Here is a 16161-nt window from a genome sequence, read left to right as displayed (position 1 = left end):
ACGGTGGCGGGAGGCAGCGGGCGAGTCCCGGGGCTTCTCGGCTGGCCCGGCTTGGCGAGGGGCCGGCAGGTAGCGGTGGAGTCGCCGGGGAAAAACGGCTTCTGCTCGGGTAGGGCCGAGGTGTAACGCAGCTGCCCGTGCGGAGGAATAAAGCAGCTCCGGAGAACCGGGCCGGCGGCTCTCTTAAGATGCGGCGGGGGGCTTCCCTTTGATATGGGCTGCCTCGCTCGCAACGACCCGAAGGAAAACTAAAAGCGCCATTCCCCCCACTATAATGGGACCGGGCATCGGAGGTTATCCCGTCTCCTTGCACAGAGGGAGCCTGCAAAACCTGGCTCATGAAACCCACCAAGGGAGCGGAATGGTAACGTAAGGACCCCTCCTCGTTTTTGAAATATGCGTGCAGGTGGAGGGCTGGCGTTGTCCCGAAGTTCGGGGGGCGAAATGCTGAATTGTCAGTACAGTTTACTCCTTGTAGCATCCCTTTTCCAGGGTTTTCTGTTGATGCTTGCAGTCCCCAGGCTATTTTTAATCGCTGAAGCATAGAGAATTTTTTGCTAAGTGGTTGATGTCCTTTTCTCTACTACTCTCCCCTCCCCGAAATGCTAGTTATTTTGAGATAAAAGTCTCTATTCAGCAGAAACCTTATTAGTATTGGGAGGGAAATAGCTGCTCCGTTGTTTAGAAGAAGGTGAGGAAAAACAAGCCACAGGTACCCTTTGTTTATATGACTGTAACTTGTTGCTTGTATCCTTAAGATTTTTTATTAATATTGTTTCTTCTTATTTGACCCCTATGACAATCATTAAGTGTTGGACCTCATGATTCTTGACAAATGTATCTTTTCTTTTATGCACCCTGCGAGCATATGCACCAAAGACAAATTCATTGTGTGTCCAATTACACCTGGCCATAAAGAATTCTATTCTATCCTATCCCTATCCTATTCTATTTTATGGAATAAATTGCCAGATGAGATTTGTTAAGTGTTAAGGAATGGTGACTCTTGAGAAAGCATGGAAGTGGCAGAGATCCAGTTGAAACCCCAGAGATATAAGTAGTGATTCAATAAGACAAAACAAATACACTAAGTATATACATATTATTTACTTTGGCAAATATCTTAGCCAAGAACAATCTTAGTCATACACAATTACATCAGTCAATACTCTCAATATATACAATATTATAAGCCTTGCTTACAAAATACATTGAACCATCATTTGAACACAGCATAGTCATACAGACAAACTAGCAGAGAATAATCAGAGAGGGAGAGGCTGGCTTCTGACTCCCTCTTATGGCTAACTGCAACACTAGCTCTTAAAACTATAGTTTTATAATTCATTTAAACATACATTGTTAGTTTCTTTATATATTGCCAAACCCAACCAGTTACGTACATAGTACTAACAAGATTTAAGTTCCAAAAAGGGTTCTTGCAACGACTTCTGGGATATCAACCAAGGCATCCATGCTTATTATTATTATTATTAATTAGATTTGTATGCCGCCCCTCTCCATAGACTCAGGGCGGCTCACAACAATAACAAAGACAATGTAAGAACAAATCTAATAATTTAAAAAACACTAAAATTCCCATTATTAAAAGCAAGAAATGCAGGTTTGATTATCCTGTAAGAATAGCTTTTCATAGTCCACAACTCTTCTAATCACACTATGGGAAAGCATCAGGTTGAGGAAGGTAGCTCAGAATATTTGCCTAATCAGGATGAAATGTTAATGAGAAATATACTAAATATAACAATTAAAAAAACTAATAGAAAAATATTGGCTAATGAATTAATATTCTACACAGCCCTCCTACTTAGTGTAATAAACTAGGAATTCTTACCATAAGTCTATTTGGAGTTACTTTTTTCATATGTTTAGATTATATTTTTACTTTAAACTCAAGAATATAGTATATCTAGTTTGCTAAATAACTATTGACAAATAGAGGTTTCCTTTAAACTTCCTAGTGCTACAACAATTTTGTTTAAAATCCAATACAAAAAAATTAATCTATAGTGCCCCCCCCCAAAAAAACCCCAATCTATGTTAGTAATTTAACATATAATCTTTAAAGATTGGGTTGCGCCTCAACCCGTTGCTCCAATGTTTCCACAATGTTTTTCAACCGTTCTTCATCATTGAAGAAAAACACATAGAGTTTTCTTTCCATCTCCTGTACTTTATTATTCTCTAGGATGTCCCTCTTAGCTTTTATATCAGCAAGGAAATCTGTAATAAGCTGGTTCATTTTATTCAACTGGAATTCCAGCTGCTGAAACTGTTCTGACAGTTGCTGATTACTAAGGCATTACTATGCCTCCCAAGTGGTCTCAGAGGCTTATATTTATAGCAATCTTCTTCGATCTTGGCATGTTTAAGATCTCTGGACTTCCAGAATTCCCCAGGTAGCCTCGGTACCTGTGTTTCTGAATCCGGCTTCTTCCATGTTCCTGGATTGCAATTCTTGGAATTGGAGGCTATGCAGCTTGGAATTCTGGAAGTTAAAGTCTCAGAAATGTGAGAGATTCATCCTTTTACTGTTGCAAACCCTCATGAGAATATGAGTTAAACTAAAAAGTATTAATCTTTTGGTCAGATTTGACTTATAAATATATACTTGAGAGATTATTATTATTTGCTTAATAAGGACGTGGCTTGTCTTCATTTTTCCCAACCTAGTCTATATTTTTGGTATTTCCTAATGGTCTCCCATCCAAGCATAGATCAATCCTACAGGAGAGGGTCCACAAAGGATTGGGCGGCATAGAAGTTGAATGAATTAAATTAAATTAAACCCTGACCCTAAGTTTTGCTTCATGTCTTTCCTTGGCATTTTATGAAGAAAACACTTAGATATATGAATCCCACTTGCAATAGGTTTCCTAGCAGAGACTATAGGCCAGAAAAAGAATTAGGTCCAGAACCAGTTAGATCTGGAGGATGATGATGATAAACTTGTATATCAGTGACTCTGGGTGGATCACAACATGAAACAAAATAATTGCAATAAAATCAATAAAATACAAAAAATAAATATAGGTACTTCTCAGTGACAATTAAATCCAGAATTTCGATTATAAGTTGCTGCAGTTGTTAAGCAGGTCACCATTTGACCATGCCTGATCTTACAACTGTTTTATGATGGCTAAGAGTATTGAATCACACGGTCATTGTGAATCCAGCTTATCCAATTCCCCCCCCCCCCCAATAGAATTCTAATAGATGACTTTATTTAATTCAAGGAACGAGGAGTGAACTAATCTTGCAGGATCCAAATTTTCTGGCAGGTGTCAACTAACAAAGCCCTATGCCTTGTAGAATAGTTCTTGAGTTATTGATTCCTTACAGGTTAGCCAATCAAAGGTTGGGTTCGTTCCATAAGTGGATAATCTCCCAGTCACAAATTTATACTTTTTAAATAAGTAATGGTACAACAGATTGCATAGGAGGTTGTTCAGAGATTTGACAATACTAATCCCCTTTCCTTTAATCTATTTTTAATGCCAGGTGTTTGTTTGAAGGGGAAGGGTGAGAGACCTTGATCTAATTAGAAAATGCAAGTGTAGACGTTTTTGCAAATGTTTCAACACCACTGTCCTATCAATGTCCACCCATTTAATTCACATTTTACAGGAAAGAAAGAGGAATGGATTTGCTTCAATGGAAATGCTACATATTCCTTTCTTAATAAGCTTTTTATGAGGATAATCACCAGAAAAAAGTAAGAGATTTCTAAGGCAAAAGAACAATATACTGTACATCTAAACGTGTCCTAAAATAAAAGTGTAGTTTTTGTTCTCCCACTTAACATTCATCCTTGACAAAAACTCCTATTTTTAATCAATTAGTTCCAGTGGAGGAAAGAACCACTCAAGCACAAAAGAACTAAAGAAATCAACGTTTCTAAAACCTTCTTCCAAGAAGCAAACGAAAAACACATCTGCTTTTGCAGAAAAGGTCAGGCTACTTATATTTTTACTGAATGCAAGTTATCCTTACATGCTCATGACTTCCCTACCACTGCAATTATAATTAAACGTTAATTCTCCTTGCCTTCCGTAAGAGTCTAAAGATTCATCTATGCCGCCAAGCTTGGGGTTATTAGATTCTAACCCCTGGCCAACGAATGTATAGTGGGTTTGTTTGAATGGATATGGATGTAAACAGGTTTTCTAGTTTTTTAAATGTAATTCTTAATTTTAATCTTAATTAATTATATTTTGATGTATACTGTTTTTATATGCTGTGAGCCACCCCGAGTCATTGGAGAGGGGAGGCATACAAATTTCATTAATAATAATGATAATAATAAGACAGAAGGACTAATACTGGCGGCACAAGAACAAGCCATTAGAACAAATGCTGTCAAAGCCAGAATTGAAAAATCAACAGACGATCCAAAGTGCAGACTCTGTAAAGAAACAGATGAAACAATCGATCACATACACAGCTGCAGCAAAAAGATCGCACAGACTGACTACAAGCATAGACATGATGCTGTGGCACAGATGATCCACTGGAACTTGTGCTGGAACTACCATTTACCAGTGGCAAAGAACTGGTGGGATCATAAGCCCGAAAAAGTGTTCGAAAATGAGCAAGCAAAACTACTGTGGGACTTCCGACTTCAGACTGACCGAATTCTGAAGCATAACACACCAGGCATCCTGATTGTGGAGAAAAAGAAAGTATGGATCATCGACATCGCAATCCCAGGGGACAGCAGAATTGAGGAGAAGTAGCTAGAGAAATTAGTGAAATATGAAGATCAAAAAATCGAGCTTCAATGACTCTGGCATAAGCCAGTGAAAGTGATCCCAGTGGTACTTGTCACGCTGGGCGCAGTGCCAAAGGATGTCAGCGGACATTTGAAAACCATCGGAATTGACAAAATCTCCATCTGTCAGTTGCAAAAGGCCACTTTACTGGGATGGGCAAACATAATTTGCTGCTACATCACGCAGTCCTAGGTGCTTGGGAAGCGCCCGACTGGTGATGAAATACGAAATCCAGCATAGTGATCTCGTTTGCTGTGTTGTATTGACATAATAATAATAGTAATAATAATAAAAATTCATTTTTTTCTAGGCTCCTGTAGAGGCTACAGACAGTCAGATAACAGCTCAGTACAAAGACAAAAAGCAAGTTTATGAAGGGCATCAACCAAACAGGTGAAGTTTATTTATTTGTTTGTTTGTTTGTTGTATTCGACTTCTATGCCGCCCAATCCCGAAGGACTCAGGGCGGCTTACAATATAAAAGATACAAATACAATAAACATAAGTCAAATATCTAAAACTATAAATTAGGATAAATATAAATCCTATAAATATAAAAGAGGCTAACCCTGTGTGCTCTTATTGGTCTCTGGGAGGTACACGGCAGGAGACAGTCCCCTAAATAGTCTGGCCTTAAGCCATGTAGGGTTTTATAGGTAATAACCAACACCTTGAATTATAAAAAATTCTTTTATAATATGGTTGCTCTTTTGAAATAAGAAGGAGATTTGTTTTTCACGGGAAGTTGGGTATGGATTAAGGGGGATACAATAAAAGGGATGGGATACGGAAGTTTAATTGAGGTACTAAATGTTTTCATTAATGGGGTCTTATACTGTTTTTATATTACTCTTTATCTGTTGTATGCCGCCCAGAGTCTAAAAGGAGTTGGGCGGCTCACAAATCCAATAAATAATTAAATTAAATTAAATTAAATTGAATTGAATTTAAATTTAAATTTAAATTTAAATTTAAATTAATTAAATTAAATTAAAATTAAAATTAAAAGAACCAAGCTCAGAGACCCCGTTGATATCATTGCCTTACTTCTATGTTGGTGCATTTTTGTGTTTTCTGTTTTGTAATGTTAGGCTCCCGAGTCACATACATATATTATTTAAGGGTCTTTTGAAAGACAACATGAGTATTTTTTTAAATTTCCCTTTTTAGGGAAACTCTTATACCAGCTTGTACTAACAAACACTCATACTAACAAACACTTGTACTTCCTCACATAGAGTTCCGAGGTCGAAAAGACAACTTCTGGTTAGAAAAAGCCATGAGGCCGGGGACAACAAAATTCTTCCTGCATTTAAAGATATCTCGTGGAGTCTTTCCAGGGGGACAGAAGATGCGATGACTCAGAGGTTTTATTGCGGACAAAAAGGCCATTTGGAAAGAAACTCTGGAGAGGAGGCCGGGGAGGAAGCAGGCCCCAGCAGCCTTTCCTGTCCAAAGGCTACGACGGAGGCGATGTTTCTGGACTTCAGATCTTTGCAAATGATGAAAGAGGAAGACTCCGAGGAAGACGATGCCAGCGACCTTTCCGATTCCGAAAGGATCCCTATCCCTCCATCGCCTTGCACACCGCCCGAGCTCAATCTGCGAGCAGAGGAGATCGACCCCGCTTGCTTTGAACACTACTTCGAGACTCAGCGGAAGCAACCAGACTACCATTACCCGGACTTTCTCCAGCCGCCTTTTGACACCTGGGACTTGAAAGGGTTGGCTGCGTTCATCAACACCGAGTGCAAATCCGAACCCAGGCCGGAACCGACTGGACCTCTTGAAAAATACGTGGATCGTCTTTTGGAACTGGAATGGCTGCAGATGCAAACCATACAAGCTGAAAAAGGAAAGGTTACCAAAGCCCGGGCTCAGACGGCTCCTAGCGTCCTCCGATCCTTGAAAAATTCTGGCAAAAGCAAATTATTGCATAGCCCTTTAGCAAATAAACAGTTGGCTCTCCCTGGAAACTTTCCAAGACCCCCCCATGCAGTTCTCAAAAAGGACTTTCATGGGGGGAAAACCAACCAGGTGGCATCTCTTGAGGGTCGGTTGAAGGCCACTGGACCCACGCAAGGCTCATCAGCCCATCAGAAGAGACCATCCGAAGCAAAGAGTGAGACCAAAAAACGGCCTGCCTTCAAGCAGCATTTGGAGATCCAGGAATCATCCATGATCCATGGGGCTGGTAACGTGAGACCCGTCAAGCCATCTTCTTCGTTCCATGGGTCCACCGTCCCTCTTAAGGGGTTACCAGCCCATATATGCCCAAATCCCAAGAATGGAAAGGCGAATAATTACACACCTCCCAAAAAACCCTCTGCAGATCCCAAGCTGAAAACAAACGGCCTGAAACAAACACGATGCAAATTTAAATAATGCTAGGATGGGGTTTGTTGCCTTGGTACAACAAGGTCTGACAACCCTTTTCCTTGTTGCAGGGAGAATCTAGAATGGTGGCTCTTGAACTACTAGGTAGACTTGCATAAGGAGATGCCATCATGTCCTTGACTTCTCATCCTATGTTGTGATTGGTCCTGAAGACAAAAATTCAGATTCATCTCTGCCTGAACTACACTACTGGACATACAGATATCCTCACCCTTGTGCTGTTTGCAATTACGAGGGTCGCCCAGAAAATAATGCACCACATTTTTTTTCTTCAACAATTATTTATTGAACACAATGAAACTTACATCCAAGAAAGAATGATGTTTCTTCTACGCTCCCTATTTTTTCCACGTAATCTCTGTCCCGTTCTATGGCCTTCCTCCAGCGAGACACAAAGGTGTGTATGCCCTGTCGGTACCACTCCTTGTTCTGTTCACGAAGCCATTTCTGCACTGTGCGAATCATCGTACTGTCTTCTAATGGCTTCACCCTCTGTGCCCAGCGACTAACTGTACTTCTGTCGACTGCAGATTCTCCGTAAACTGTACACAAACGTTTGTGAATGTTCTCAACAGTTTCTTTCTCTGCAGTGAGAAATTCAACGACGACACGCTACTTGCAACGTACATCACTTACAGGCACCATTTTGAAACACTGCTGCAGCTACGCTATTCGTCTGAAGAAATGCAAAATTTACACACGCACTCCTGACAATTCAAATAACGTACAGTGATACCTCGTCTTATGAACTTAATTGGTTCCAGCAGGAGGTTCGTAAGGCGAAAAGTTCGTAAGACGAAACAATGTTTCCCATAGGAAACAATGTAAAATGGATTAATGCGTGCAAGGAAAAAAAAAATCGCAAAAACGGCGCTCTGCTGGGCACCGCTGCCCGGCTGTTACCTTTTGAAACAGCCGGGCGATTCTTGGCGTTCTCCTGAACACCGAACCTGGAAGTTCGGCAAAAGTTCGGGTTCGGCGTTCGGGTTCGGGAGGCCACCAAGAAGCGCCGCCGCCCGGCTGTCACCTTGCCAGAAGAGCCGCGGAGCTGTCTGCCGGTCGGGAGGCTCAAACGGAGGTGGGGAATCCCAATAGGGAATTCCATGGGCGGAGCTTTGACGTCACGAAGACGTCCTTCCTGGAGTCCACGTTTCGGCCGGCCAGGAAGGACATCTCCGTGACGTCAAAGCTCCGCCCATGGAATTCCCTATTGGGATTCCCCACCTCCGTTTGAGCTTCCCGACCGGCCCACAGCTCTGCGGCTTTTCTGAAAAGGTGACAGCCGGGCAGTGGCGCGTCTTGGCGGCCTCCCGAACCCGAATGCCAAACCTGCACTTTTGCCGAACTTCCGGGTTCGGCGTTCACGGCGGCGGGTGTAAGGTGAAAAAAGTTCATAAGAAGAGGCACAAAAATCCCAAACCCCAGGTTCGTATCTCAAAAAGTTCGTAAGACGAGTGGTTCGTATCACGAGGTACTACTGTATATCTAAAGTTTCGCATTTGTACCATTACTGTAGGCTGAGAAAAAAAAATGTGGTGCATTACCTTCTGCGTGACCCCCGTACAAAACACCACAGTATAATATCTTTGGTCTTCCTGAGGTTTGTTCTATAAGCATGTAACATCAAATCATGCTCACAGCCCATATACTCATGGCCTCTCTTTTTAAAACATTGTGATGTGTGGCCAGCCTTTTTTTTTCTTCTGTGTTAAATTTTTGCAGTTGGCTTCTTTTAATAGGGAATTATTACATTTGAAGTTCATTATGATGTACGACTTGTATGACGTTATGGGTCAAACTAAATATGGAGTGGTGAAAATGTACATAAACAAGTAAATATAATTTTCTCCCATGAAATTCCCGTGATTTCAACATATAAGAACGTTTCTCTCTGTGTGCTCAGAGTTTTCTTTGTTGAAATTATATGTTTGGTCTCATTTTGTTTAGGACAGCATTTATAAACCACTTTTCAATCTGTACCAAGAAATCCCAAAGTAGTTCACCAGGCCTGTATATTGGAAGAGATTGCTGGCTGGTATTATTTGCAACTAAAATATTTTGCAACTTTTAGTTAGGGGCTGGCCTGGTGGTATGTGTGTCAATATATATTTTGGCATTTGATAGAACTGCAAAGAAAGATTGTAGGATATAATGGGTTGATGGTGCTCTTAAAGACGCATAGTTTTTTGGAAGACCTATATGGAAGGAAGGATGCTGGAGAATATGGAGAAATGAGATAGAGTCAGGAGTAAGTAAAGGGAAGAAAGAAACTTACTTCTTGAATCCAATTATCTTTTTGATTGGGAATTCTGTCACTTTCAGACTCAATACATGCAGTAGTATATACTGTGTTATGGAGTCTTTGTTGTGCTTATGGATCATAGCTGAACAAAAGATGCATTTTCTAATTTATCTTCTTTACTTCCACTTTTACCACTTCAAGTATCAAAGAGATCTAATTCATCAAGAAATTATAATTTGTTGGGTGGAAGGATCATTTCAAATTTCCTCTTCCTTGACTTTGGAACAGTTGAGCAAGTCAAATAAAACAAAGCTCTTTGCTCTGCTTAGCAGTTACAGAACCTGTCCTACATGTAGCTTAACTTTTTTTTAACTTTATGCTTCTTCCAAAGCTTTGCGAGTTTTTAAAACAGAACCAGAGAGCTTTATCTAATCAAAGTCAAAGATAATCATAATTCCATTGCTGTACTAACTATAATTTTTATTGGTTACTTAGAAGGGTAAAAATAAGGGCATATCCAGACATCAATATTCTCAACAACTATATTTGTAACTTGAACACTGAAATGTCAGCTTCTGTGTTTTATAAATCATAAATTCACCAATTTATGATTTATGTGTAAGGTTCATTGAGATATATATGTGTAATTAAAATTGACTATTATTTATACTGTGGTTTTATCCCCCACTGTTATTCTCCAACTATAATTTTGTAAACTTAGAAATCATGGTATTTGATTGTAAAAGCAAATAAAAAATATAGATTTGAATTGATTTTAATAAGTAGTCCTCAACTTACAACCGTTCATTTAGCAACTGTTCAAAGCTACAATTGGCATTGAAAAAGTGACTTACAACTGGTTCTTGCATTTATGATCATTGCAGCCTCACCATGGACCATGTGATAAACATTTGGTTGCTTGGCAACCAGATGTATTTAAAATGGTTGTAGCATCCTGAGATCCTCTGATCACTATTTGTGACCTCTCTAGATGGCTTCCAATAAGCATAATCCATGTGGGAAACTGGATTTGTTTAACAACCTTGTGATTCACTTAACAACGGCAGTGATTTTCTTAATTGCAACAAATTGCAAAAAAATTCTCCACTGCAAACAATCGCAAAAAAAGTTCATAAAATCAGGCCCAATGCCCTTAAAAAACCACCTTGCTTAGCAGTAGAAATTCTGGACTCAATTGTGGTCATAAATTGAGGACTACCTGTACTTAATTTTTTGATACCTCAGAAATGATTGAAAACTATGCTGTTCTTTTAAAACTCATGGATGCTTTCGGTCAGATTCAAACTTAATGATGTTATTGAGAGACCGAGTAATACATCATTGTTCAAAAGTCACATCATGTTGCTGTGATTATCAAAATGTTCTACGTGCACAAGCATGCGTGGTCAGAATTACTGAGTTTTCTCTGAAGAAAAAAATGAATAAATACTTTGTTCAGAACTTTGCAATCAGCCCTGGTCAGGGTTTTTTTAAACCACCACCAAGCACTTATTATCTGTACAGAACCTGCAAATTTATTTATTTATATGAATTTATTTATTAGAGTTGGAAGGGACCTTGTAGGTCATCTAGTCCAATGCCCTGCCCAAGCAGAGGACTCTATACCACTTCAGACAAATGGTAGTCCAATCTCCCCACATTCATCCTATTAAATTACTCATTCATGAGATTGGCCAGAACTAGATATTAGCACTCAACAGCCCCAGGCCTGCCGGCAAAGATGAGTCTTCATTTTTCACAGGTGATCTTGGAACGCATCCCCCGCGAAAAACGAGGGATCACTGTTTTGCTAATGTAAGCTGCCCTGAGTCTAGGAGAAGGGCAGCATTTAAAAAAATCAAATGAATGAATGAATGAATGAATGAATGAACGAATGAACGAATGAATAAATAAATGGCATGTTGAAAATGGCCATTTCTGGGAGGTCCTTTCCAGGGCCTATGGATAAACTGTTTTGCTTCATTAGTGTTCTGCCGGGCTCTCTGATAGGAGCCTCCCAAAAATTCAAGGATACAAATTTCAGACACACGTTTGAAAATTCAAAACAATGTTCTTTATCACAAAAGTCAAAATAAACTAAGCACTCTTTTTGTATTGCAAAGAGCACTCTTCCCAAAACAACAAAGAGCACTCTTCCCAAAACAATTTCCCTTAAGCAGTCATTAAGTACTTAGCCAGCAGCTGTGGAGAAACTTCACACCCCTTCTTCTTCTAATGAAGTTAGACACACACACGTTGCTCTGCTTTGGTTTCAAAGGCGTGAAAAAACAAAGTCCAGCACACAAGATTCCTGACGAAACTGCAACAGATATTCTTCCACAATGGCCAAACCCACATGCTGCTATTTATAGCAGCAGCCCTAATTACTGGAGCCCCACCCAAACACAGGTGGCCTCCCTTATTTCCTGTAATATGTTCTTACTTGGTCTCTTCTACGCATAATTCTGCGCTTGCATGGGTGCAAAATGTCATCATCTGAAGCAATAGAAGATAAGGAAGATTGATTGTCTTGGCTGTGTGCCAAGCACTCTGCCGAGTCACTCCCACCTTCGTCCGAGGAAACTAAACTCTGAACTGATTCTGTCGGCAATAACAGGCCTGTGACATGTTGAATTTTCCCCTGCATCCACCTCCCCATTCCCTGGGGCAGGAGCTGGGCCAGAGCCAACCACAACACTTAGCATGGCCTGCACAACATTGCAAAAAGCTCCAGAGATTTTCAAAATGTAAGTTCATGATGGGTCGCAGGGTGAGGAGGAGACCCAAGCCTGGTGGGAGCCTGATTGGGGTGGGGAGAGATCTGCAGGGACCTGGTGGTGGTGGGAGAAAAACAGGTGGGGAGTAGAGCACCGGGTGTACCAGGGGTTGGGGAAAGATTTAGGAGGCTCAGGACTCCCCCCCCCCATTCCTGAGGCACCTTGTGCTCTTCTTAATATCTCCCATGCATCAAGCCGCTACAGAAGTTGGTGATAAATTAACAGCTTGCCACACTATATAAAAGACCTGATGTTTGTGGGAACTTGGGAAGGGTAATTTCAGAAGGTAACTGATGCAGCCAGAAACCATTCTTTCAAGTGGTTCAAGGACATCCTATGCCCACCCACCAGGGCCGGAAGCTAATAAAGGACTGGCCACGCTGCCCTTCATGGCATCGGACCAGAATACCTCCGAGACCGCCTCCTGCCGCACGAATCCCAGCGACCGATTAGGTCCCACAGAGTGGGCCTTCTCCGGGTCCCGTCAACTAAACAATGTCGGTTGGCGGGTCCCAGGGGAAGAGCCTTCTCTGTGGCGGCACCGGCTCTCTGGAACCAACTCCCCCCGGAGATTAGAACTGCCCCTACTCTTCCTGCCTTCCGAAAACTCCTTAAGACCCACCTTTGCCGTCAGGCATGGGGAAACTAAACATCTCCCCTGGGCACGTTAAATTTATATATGGTATGTTTGTGTGTGTGTTTGCTATTACATGGGGTTTTCTTAAATCGTTAAATATTTTAATTAATTGGATTGTTGTGACTGTTTTACTTGTTGTGAGCGGCCCTAGTCTTCGGAGAGGGGTGGCATACAAGTCCAACTAATAAATAAATAAATAAATAAATAAATGTGAATGGGTAATGTGACAGGTTTGTGGGTGGGGGACAAGGGATATGGCGGGCCCCAAGGGAAGAGCCTTCTCTGTGGCGGCCTCGGCCCTCTGGAATCAACTCCCCCCAGGAGATTAGAACGGCCCCCACCCTCCTTGTCTTTCTCATGTTACTTAAGACCCACCTATATCGCCAGGCATGGGGGAACTAAGACATCCTCCCCCAAGCTTTTATATTTTATGTTTGGTATGTATGTGCTGTATGGTTTTTAATTGTTGAGGTTTTTATATATTTTATTATTAGATTTGTTCCATTGTTATACTGTTTTTATTACTGTTGTGAGCTGCCCCGAGTCTTCGGAGAGGGGCGGCATACAAATCTAATAAATTGAATTGAATTGAATTGAATGAACTTTCAACTGAGTGGGAACCTCAGATCCAGGGTCCATCTAGTCTGCCCTTATACTATTTCCTGTATTTTATCTTAGGATGAATACATGTTTATCCCAGGCATGTTTATATTCAGTTACTGTGGAGTAAGAAGGCAGAACATTATAATTCCCTGGAAGAGAAAAGGAGAAACGTGTTTTTAAAGACAAACCAGCTTTCTGCAGCTCACTGCCCTGCCCTTCAGCTTTAGAGTGATAGGATTAAGACATGGCCCTTAGGACATCACCCAGCAAGGCTCAACTAAGCCTGGGACAGACAGTCTACAAAGTTAGCTAAGACCCCCAGATCCAGGAGTCTGACAGCCAATGGGATACGTTTATTGTACAGGAACAAGAAACTCTAAGGTGGAGCTCAAGAGAGGATATAAATCTCTCTCTCTCTGTCCCATATCCTTTTTTTGGCCAGGACCTCAAACCATGTGGTCCTGTCTACCTTTAATCCATCTTTCCAAACAGCCACCACGTTTCTAGGATCTTTCTTCTCACTTGGAACTGAACACAGATGGACATTTCTTCCAACAGTTCGTTCAGAAACTTTCTTGACTGCATACACTTCCCATTTGACAGATAACCTGTTTTATGCCTTGCAATTTAATCCAATATGATGTGAACCTCCAATCTGGTCCAAGGTCCATTCCAGTGCTAATATATTGAACCAAGGCAGTATATATTGGGTATTGATGATTAATTGCAGAGTTTGTACTATCTAGTTTGCCGCAGATTTATTATTATTATTATTATTATTATTATTATTATTATTATTATTATTATTATTATTTAGATTTGTATGCCGCCCCTCTCTGTAGACTTGGGGTGGCTTACAACAACAATAAAACAATGTATAACAAATCTAATAATTTAAAATCACTAAAAACCCCTTATTAAAAAGGGAAAAAAAGACATACACACAAACATACCATGTATAAACTGTATAGGCCCGGGGGAGGTGTCTCAATTCCCCCAAGCCTGACGACAGAGGTGGGTTTTAAGAAGTTTACGAAAGGCAAGGAGGGTGGGGGCAATTCTAATCTCCGGGGGGAGCTGGTTCCAGAGGGGCAGGGCCGCCACAGAGAAGGCTCTTCCTTTGGGTCCCGCCAAAACGACATTGTTTAGTCGACGGGACCCGGAGAAGGCCAACTCTGTGGGACCTAACCGGTTGCTGGGATTCGTGCGGCAGAAGGCGGTCCCGGAGATATTCTGTTCCGATGCCATGAAGGGCTTTATAGGTCATAACCAACACTTTGAATTGTGACCGGAAACTGATCGGCAACCAGTGCAGACTGCTGAGTGTTGGTGTAACATAGGCATACCTAGGGAAGCCCATGATTGCTCTCGCAGCTGCATTCTGCATGATCTGAAGTTTCCGAACATTCTTCAGAGGTAGCCCCATGTAGAGGGCATTACAGTAGTTGAGCCTCGAGGTGATGAGGGCATGAGTGACTATGAGCAGTGAGTCCCGGTCCAGATAGCGCAGCAAGAAGGAGAAACACATGGCTGACAACCCCCCTTTGTTTAGTAGCAAATAATCACTCCTTGCATAATACAAGAAGCACAATCTTTTACTCACAATTTAGTTGATTCTTTTCAATATCATGCATTACAGGATGCAGCTAGTAAGGCTTACGTTTCAGTCTATTTCAATAGTTATCATATGCTACCACATGTGAGGATGGCATTGGATTAAACATCTCACATATGTGCCCTCATCCAAGAACATGGAGTCAGCAGAACAACAAGTTACATGAAGTCATCATGGAGAAGTAATGAGGAGAGGTGACATTTGGTATATATAGGCTAGCAGAGCACATGCCCCCGAGTGTCATCAAAAAGTTCTGTGCTTGCAAAAACTTCAGAAGAGAAGGATTTAGGGGTAGTGATTTCCGACAATCTCAAAATGGGTGAACAGTGCGATCAGGCGGTAAGAAAAGCAAGTAGAATGCTTGGCTGCATATAACAAGCAGGAAGAGGGAGATTGTGATCCCGCTGTATAGAGTGCTGGTGAGACCACATTTGGAATACCGTGTTCAGTTCTGGAGACCTCACCTACAAAAAGATATTGACAAAATTGAACGGGTCCAAAGACGGGCTAGAAAAATGGTGGAAGGTATTAATCATTAAACGTATCAGGAAAGACTTAATGAACTTCATCCGTATAGTCTGGAGGACAGAAGGAAAAGGGGGGGACATGATCGAAACATTTAAATATATTAACGGGTTAAATAAAGTTCAGGAAGGAAGTGTTTTTAATAGGAAAGTGAACACAAGAACAAAGGGGCACAATCTGAGATTAGCTGAGGGAAAGATCAGAAGCAACGTGATAAAATATTATTTTACTGAAAGAGTAGTAGATGCTTGGAACAAACTTCCAGCAGACGTGACTGAGGGTTGGACTTGATGACCTGTATTATTTATTTATTTAGATTTGTATGCCGCCCCTCTCCGCAGACTCGGGGCGGCTCCATCCTAAAATAAAATACAGGAAATAGTATAAGGGCAGACTAGATGGACCATGAGGTCTTTTTTCTGCCATCATTCTTCTATGTTTCTATGTTTCTATATACATAGGCTAGCAGAACACATGCCCCCTAGTGTCACCCAAAAGTAACTTACCAGTGGAAGGGGAGTGTCTTTATATTTGTCTCCTCTTCCACTATGTCATAGAGGCCTGTTTTACAA

At 41.2% G+C, this 16161-nt stretch overlaps 1 protein-coding gene across 3 annotated transcripts; it reads left to right on the top strand.

Annotated features, from left to right (window-relative positions):
- On the top strand, positions 1-8137 carry FAM217B (family with sequence similarity 217 member B). 3 transcript variants are annotated; one of them, XM_070744520.1, is made up of 5 exons: positions 315-369; positions 3649-3736; positions 3864-3972; positions 5104-5186; positions 6032-8137. In XM_070744520.1, the coding sequence occupies exons 2-5, from the start codon at positions 3714-3716 to the stop codon at positions 7176-7178; spliced, it is 1362 nt and encodes a 453-aa protein (XP_070600621.1). In that variant the 5' UTR covers positions 315-369; positions 3649-3713; the 3' UTR covers positions 7179-8137. The 3 variants fall into 3 exon arrangements, with proteins under 3 accessions (XP_070600618.1, XP_070600619.1, XP_070600621.1); XM_070744517.1 differs by lacking the exon at positions 3649-3736 and having other exon boundaries at positions 1-369; XM_070744518.1 differs by lacking the exon at positions 3649-3736 and having other exon boundaries at positions 273-364.
- Positions 8138-16161: the final 8024 nt, after the last annotated feature.

This window comes from Erythrolamprus reginae, chromosome 3, assembly GCF_031021105.1.
Source record: "Erythrolamprus reginae isolate rEryReg1 chromosome 3, rEryReg1.hap1, whole genome shotgun sequence".
NCBI lineage: Eukaryota > Metazoa > Chordata > Lepidosauria > Squamata > Dipsadidae > Erythrolamprus > Erythrolamprus reginae.
This window is presented reverse-complemented; position numbering and strand designations above follow the sequence as displayed.